Source organism: Austrofundulus limnaeus, unplaced genomic scaffold (genome assembly GCF_001266775.1).
Source record: "Austrofundulus limnaeus strain Quisiro unplaced genomic scaffold, Austrofundulus_limnaeus-1.0 Scaffold357, whole genome shotgun sequence".
In the NCBI taxonomy this organism is placed as follows: domain Eukaryota; kingdom Metazoa; phylum Chordata; class Actinopteri; order Cyprinodontiformes; family Rivulidae; genus Austrofundulus; species Austrofundulus limnaeus.
In genome coordinates, this window is record NW_013952759.1 from 175,828 (window position 1) to 183,257 (window position 7,430).

General features: G+C 38.4%; 2 protein-coding genes across 3 annotated transcripts in view; both read left to right on the forward strand.

The window, feature by feature from the left end:
• The window catches only part of ap2b1 (adaptor related protein complex 2 subunit beta 1), a gene marked incomplete in the record, with an annotated part of 14,646 nt that extends 11,940 nt beyond the window's left edge, over window positions 1-2,706 (forward strand). For both annotated transcript variants that reach the window (XM_014023107.1, XM_014023108.1), the window contains 2 exon segments: window positions 299-453; window positions 1,229-2,706. In XM_014023107.1, coding sequence (XP_013878561.1) covers window positions 299-453; window positions 1,229-1,303 — 230 coding nt within the window.
• A 1,515-nt stretch (window positions 2,707-4,221) lies between these two features.
• LOC106528055 (hepatocyte cell adhesion molecule) lies at window positions 4,222-6,161 on the forward strand (the record flags this gene model as incomplete). The annotated part of the gene is given in 2 exon segments (XM_014023115.1): window positions 4,222-4,392; window positions 5,820-6,161. Coding segments are annotated over 2 exon segments (424 nt in total), but the record flags the coding sequence as incomplete, so codon positions are not given.
• Between the last annotated feature and the right edge of the window lie 1,269 nt (window positions 6,162-7,430).

Sequence of the window (7,430 nt, forward strand, 5' to 3'; positions counted from 1 at the left end):
CAGGCAATATTATCGCTTATCGCAATAAATTTTGAGACAATTAATCGCCCAGCAACATTTGTTATCGTGACAGGCCTATCTACAAGACACCCACTGAGCTGACCATAGAAACATCCTGAGCAGCTAGAATCTGAAGATTCTGGTTGTAGTTTAATATCCTCCTAGAGCTAACTCCCCTCTTCGTTAGTTCTTGCTCATGTCTGTGTTAGTACMGTTTACAGCTTCGTGTGTGTTTCGTTTTTTTGTCCTTTGAGTTCTAGCACTATGTGGTGAAGTGATATTGAGTCTGGTCTTGCAGACACGGTATCAGGGAGGCTGCAGAATAACAACATCTACACCATTGCCAAACGAAACGTAGAAGGCCAGGACATGCTGTACCAGTCCCTCAAGCTRACCAATGGCATCTGGATCTTAGCTGAGCTCCGCATCCAGCCTGGGAATCCTAATTACACGGTAAAGTACAGACAAAGTGAAGCCTTTTATCCTTAAAGAGGACACATCCTGCAAAATCCACTTTTGTAACTGTTAAATACATTTTGTTGTGGACCTGGAGTCTCTAGGAAGCAGAAAAGTTTAATTTAGTCTCTCCTGGTGCTACAAAGACAACTTTATGTTCTGTTTGGGTCAGATTTTTCAGCCCGCTCAGTTTTCTCTATTTTCTAAGATGTTTTCTGAGCTATTATGTCAAATTATCTGCAACAGAATTGCCAAAAAAAGGTCTGGACTTGCCAACAACAATTTCCTCATCCTAATTTTCCTCTGGTTCTGGGTCAGACTCTGGTTCTGGGTCAGACTCTGGTTCTGGCTCAGGCTCTGGTTCTGGGTCAGACTCTGGCTCCAGCATAAAAGGTGTTGTTGACATCTTTCAGTTAAATTGTAAATGCAACATTTCTGCAAGCTAGAAAACGTAACCTCCTCCTCATGCAAACTGGAGTGGACCGGTCTGGAAGCCGGAGGGGGGCGGGGCTTGAAGCATCTTAAAGGAACGGTAACAAAGCAAGCTGCTTAGAGGCACACAGCAGAAAAGTGCTGAAGTTAAAATAAGGAGGAATTCAGACCCACTTTGTACAGACTCCATCTGAATGATTTAAATGTGAAAAGGACAGGTTTAAAAGCTTATGTCTATTTTAAATATTGTTTAGCAGTAATAGAAGAACATCCATTGCTGAATGAGGSTTTAAACTGTTTCTCTTCACCACATACTGATGGAGACCCTCTGTTTGTGCAGCTGTCYCTGAAGTGTCGGGCCCCTGAAGTGTCTCAGTACGTTTACCAGATGTACGACTCCATACTGAAGAACTGATCTGCTCCACCTGCCCTGCAGCAGCTCCTCCTCTTCAGTCCTTCAGTCCTGGCATCAAACTTCAGTGTTTCTTCATTTTGTCTTCTCTGCAGCTGACTGCCAGAACAAGAGAATCTAAGCAGTAACTGATCAATAATCTATCTTCTAAAACATTAAGTGTAATCTTTTTGCTCTGCAAAATCGGTTCAGTACACATTTATCGCAATCGTTTCTTTTTCTGGCAGTTTGGAAGCAGTTTTGCATTTCTTTTTGTTACACTCCTTGAGGTTTACTCCAGTAAAAATCATGTGAATCATTCCATGTTTAACTGACTGTCTTAATGTTGTGACTGATGGTGAAAGTGTCGTGAGCGAGAACAGCCGAACGTCTCCTGAGTTTTAACTAGGCCACCAATAWTCCTTTTTGTGGTTCTGATTTATAYTGYATGTTGTCTTTGCTTCAGCTGTCCCCTCAGACCGACGCCAGCGTTGGTTTGTCCAAACTGAAGCTACTGACGTTTTCTTTTTCTGTCATGACTCGAACACGCGGAGCATTTTCAGTAAGTTTACTCCATGCAGCGTTTGGATGCTAACGATATATTTTTGTTCTCATGATTGTCTGAACTTTTTGTGTAATTATTGCAAACGTTCACAAAAAATGAGAAAACAAATGTTCGAGCTGTGGCCATGCTTTTTTGCTAAGTTCTGGTGCTTTATTCTTGTGTTTTATCCAAAAGAGACGCATGTAAAAAAAAAAAAAAAAAAAGGAAACATGAGATGGTTGCATTACATGTCTCTGTCTGTCTGATTGCAGCTTTTCTGTATCTCAGCTCCTTTTTCTGTGAAGTTTTTAAAAACCACGCCARTGCAGGTAAACAAGATGTGTTCATAAATTTTAACGTTACTTAATCTAGTTTTAGCATCACMATGCAAATGGCAGAAAACATTCAGTGCTTTAGAATGTTAAAAATCTAAATTGGCGCCAAGCAGCTGGTAATTTTTTTCTTATTTTAAATCTTTGCCTAAATGCGTCATTCACTGCAGCCTCCTCRTTGTACACTCGTTGCCATTCCTATTTATTGTGCACCTACCTCCACATGTTAATTGTTTCAGTAGTTTCAACTATTGTTTCCTTCTGAACACTGATGTTATTTTGTGATATTCATGCCAGTGTAAACTTGCGACGAGCCGGCCAAATCCCAACTCAGAGGACCAAGAATTCTCTCAGATCAGATGCCAGGTTTATGGTTTAATAACCTTGTGTTGTTCTAACCTTTTTGTTGGCATTGTGTGGTATGTAAACAAAGTGCGCACACCCATATGCTCAGAATTGTCTCGTGGTCCAGTCATGGTATGTGTTGTGTAATTGATAAGCAGCTTCTATCACTCTGAAATTAAAATAAAGCTTTGCCTCTGTCTATTCCACAATGTTTTCTGTGCTCTAATTGTGCAAGGGACTACACTGGAGAAAAAAGCATTATACTCTGTGGACTTTAGTACATGTTGCTACTTTACAACCACAAGTATTTTGCTGATATTTTATGTGACGAAGCAGCACGTTTTTATGAAGTAAAAAGGAAAATAAAATGCGGTTTTCAGTTTTATTTTATAAATAATCTGCATTTGTGTTCCGCACCCTTTCAACTAAAATCCTGTGCAACATTCAGAAGTCACCTAGCAAGTAAAAAAAAAAAAGTCCATCTGCGTGTAAATCCAGCTGGAATGACAAAAAATTGGTTCTCCATTACTTATGAAGCATTCACATTATTGAAAAGTTTCTTCTGTACGTTTTTCAGCATGTATATTCTGCAATTCATGTGCTATTTCAGCAATTTATATATGAAAACATTCAGCTCCTTTTAGGACATTTTGACTTGGCTTTTGGTACTTTATACTTTTTGATTTTTAGCTTCTGCTGTTTTGTTTTCATTGGATATGAATGAAGCTTTCTTCAGCRTCCTTAAAACCCTTCAAAATGTTCATAAATCTGCCTCACTTTTAACCTTTTTTTTCTTGGTCTTATTTTTTTTTTACCTCTTTGCCAATTTCAGCTTCTATTTTGTTGATTTTAGCTTTTTTTTCCTTTTTTAGCTATCATTCTGACCTGATTTCAACTTGTTATGCATCTATTAGTTGATTTCTGCTAATTTCAGCTGTTTTCTGTGTTTTTAGCTACTTTTTCACTAATTTCAGCTAAATGGACCTTTTTGTGATAATTTCAGCTTCTTATTGCTGAATTCAGCAAACATGCTCTTTCTGTTTTTTGTGCTAATTCCAGCTATTTCAGCTRCCGGTACTTTGATCTATTTTAGGCTAGTTTGAGCTTTTTGAGCTATTGCTCATTTAAAAATTGTCACTCTCATTTCCCAATCTGTTAACTTAAATAGCCACTTTTAGCTTATTTTTGCTAATCTTAGCTACCTTTTTTTTTTTGCTCGTTTCAGTTTTACCCTTTTGATTGTTCACTTTTGTTTTCCTGCTTTCAGCAAAAGTCAGCTGTTCAAATTTAGCTCACATTAAGTTTTGCTATCGAACCTTTTTCAGTATCTTCAGGAGCTTTCAGCAGAAATCCCAGCATTTACCATTCACGTTGCATTTTCACAGGAAATGCACTTTTCTAGTTCTTAAATTACGTATTTGTGATTTAAATATGACAAAATGTGGAAATACTTCAGGGGTATGAAAACATTTCCAAAGCCTTTAGTGTTTAGACTGATTATCTGACTTTAAACTTGTTGGCCAAACATTTTGATTTATAAGTTTATTGTAGGTAATTTTCACTTGTGCAGAAATAGACACTAATGTCTACAATGATGTAAAAAATGTGTTTAGTGAAAAAAAAAAGTGCAAATCCAGCTGAACACAGATCTTCAGACACATACACTGTTGTCCTGCTTCTAATGAGGCTTTGGAGAACAACAAGTCTTCAGTTTCAGCACAGTGTGAATGAATGAATTGTATTCTTCGTCCAGCCCAGAGTCACAAATCGTGCTGACTGTCTGGGAGAAAAACAAAGCTTTTTACCCAAGATGCAGCCAGAGAAGGACGCTTCTTCAAAAGCCAAAACCATTTATCAGATTCTATTGCTATGCTTCGGTTTCAACAATTCAGGTAAGCAGCATTTCATAAACTAATTTACACGAACTTGTAAGGCACTAGTGGGACAACAGTTGTGGTAAAATACACGTAAAAAATGTTGTCTAAGTATGAGAGCTTTAAAAAGAAACTTATCTTTAATGTTCAATTCAACTCAGTTTATTTATATAGTGCCAAGGCACAACAAATGTCTTTGTACAAAAATAAAATAAATCCTAGGAAGTCAGCAGATTGTGTTGAATCACTTCGTCACAGTTTCCCATCCTGAGCAGCACATTGGCGACAGTGGAGAAGAAAAACTCCTTATTAACAGGAAGAAAGCTCCAGCAGAATCAGGCTCAGGATAGCTTTCCATCTGCCTCGACCGGCCACGAAGCGCTCCGTTAGGAAAATATGAAACAATAAGATCTTTAATATATGATGGAGCTTGGTTGTTGAAAGCTTTGTGTGTTCAAAGTGAGATTTTAAATTCTATTCTGAATTTGACAAAGTCAGTGGAGAGGAGCTAAAACTGGGGAAATATGATCTCTCCTTCCAACTCTCATTAGAACACTAGCAGGAAACCCAAATAAAGACTTAATAGTCCAGCATATTTGTAATAACTGCAGGGATCAGTAATGTTGAAGCTTTCTTTATCAAAATATTAAGAGAGTATGATAACAGTTAAACTAATTGTTTTAGATTATGACTTTCTTTGCTTGTGCAGTTTTTTTTAACCTTGTTAAGCGTCGCCACATCTGCTTTACCTGAAGCTCTCAGAAAAGTAGCTTTTTCTGTTTACATGAAGGCATATATCAGACTGAAGGTTTCTGCAGTCTTGTGCCCCATCTTTGTAAAAGATACAGTAATTGTCCCTGCAGGTGGTACCAGAACTGGTGTTTTCATGTTTTCAGCTGTCCTCATTACTGTCGGGCAACAAAGTCGCCGAGCCGCTGTGTTTCTGCGAAGCTTGCATCTGGTTGTCTCCCAGTGTTTTTGCTCATGAAGAGGGAAATTTGAACAAACAAAGCTCACTGCTGTTGGTTCATGCAGGCCCATCCCAGAGACAGACACACATAAAACTGGCTTGGATATAAATGACGCAGTGATGAGGTGGTGTCTTCATTTGGAAATCATTGTTTGCTGAACAGTTATTACAGTGGGAACACAAACAGTTTACATACTGCCTCAATGTTAAGTACCAGTGCAGAGGTTAGTGTGTCTTTAGCAAAGGGTTGAGTTGAGAAAGGGAGTCCAGGCATATCAAATCAGCTGCAATTTGCAAACAAAGGATGCCATTAAATCAGTCCACTTAATTACTAGTCAGTCTCTCCAGGGTTAACCCCAGCTTAGATCCTTTACAATCTTTCAGTTCAGCTTCAAAGTTATTGTAGCATCCCTCAACTGACCTGTGACGTCATGAAAATTTAATAGTGGGGCCTTGTTTTCATGCTTCTCCACAGGTGACGTGTTGGCAGTGAACATGACTATCCCCAACACTTTGATTCGAGGAGTAGTCGGAGGGGAGGCCCTTCTGTCCGTCCGATACAGCAGTCTCAGCCTGGATGTGCCRGTCATCAAGTGGCAGCTCAAGAGGGAAAAGTCTGTCACCGTCGTCCAGACGATCGGAACAGTCATCATTGGGACGTTGAGGTCAGAGTATCAAGATCGCATCCTGATCTTTGAGAACGGGACTCTGCTTCTGCACAACCTCAGGCCCTCTGATGATGGAACTTATGACGTGGAGATCTCAATCACAGATGATGTCTTCACAGGAGAGGGCAGCATCACACTCACTGTGGATGGTAGGAGCGGAGGTTCTGTTGAACATCATTTTACAGTATTGTCAGGATTCTAGTATATCGCTTTTGGTGTTTTAGTCCAAACCGAGACAAGCCCAAGACTTTTAGGGGCTAAACCAAGTCAAGACCAAGACCGAGGAAGGGTGAAACCAAGTGGGAGTGGGGACAGCAGTAACAAAAATACATAATTAAGTCACTTGATTTGAATCAGTACATTTAATATCTAATGACAGCAATGGTGTTAACAAATAAATTCAACAATATTCTCGTAATTTAGAGATATTTCTACAGTTGTGGTCTTGAAATAAAATCCTGAATCCTCAATGTCCAAGACCAAGTAGAAATCCAGTTTTGTAGAACTTTATTTCATTCAACAAACAAATAATAAAACAAACAATTAATAAAAGAACAAAAACAATAATAGAAACAAACAAATAATACAACATTGTTGTGTCAAAAAGACAATCACATCGTAGTCAAATGAAAAGGAGCAGAAAGAAGAATAAAAACTTATAACATCTGCCCCCAATTAAAAAAAAAATGTATCTAAAAAAACGTACAACATACGAGTAATAAAACTAAACTTAATGCACAATATATTTTCAAATAATCAATGTGGTGGAACTAATACTTTTAGGTTTAAGCCAGTAATTCATGATATACTTTAATGACCTAGGTTTTCATGACATGCTGTTCATCTGCAGACAGAATGATTAAAGTCAGAACAAGATYTDCTAACAACAGTCATTCTTAGATATCACTTGTGTTTATCTTTGTGTTTTCTATTGACCTTGTATCAAATCTTGCTAAGATGACATAATGGTGTTCGTTAATATATATATGAGGCCTCTCAAGTGAGTGACAGTGGAGAGATAGTGACAGAGAGAAGCAGAGGCACAGAGACAGGGCAGGTTGTTCTCTGTGTTTCCTGTTGTTGCAATAAACTCAGCTGATCATCCCATGGAGTACCTTCATTCTTGGACCACGTATTTCTGTCTCTGTTGTTAAATAAATATTGCCATAACAGTTGGCGTTGTCGCAGCGACCATTAGGAGATCGACGGACTAAGGCCACATTGCAGGTGGACTGACATGAGTGAGCAAGGACTGGACTGCTCAGGACCATGTCTCCAGACACAAACAGCATCACAACACAAATACAAATCTTAACCAATATTTTGTTCATATCTCATTTAAAAAAGATTTTTAGTATTCTACTAAATAAGTTGTTCCAGCATTCTTAAGGTCATCAAGCAATATACTGTATATATAT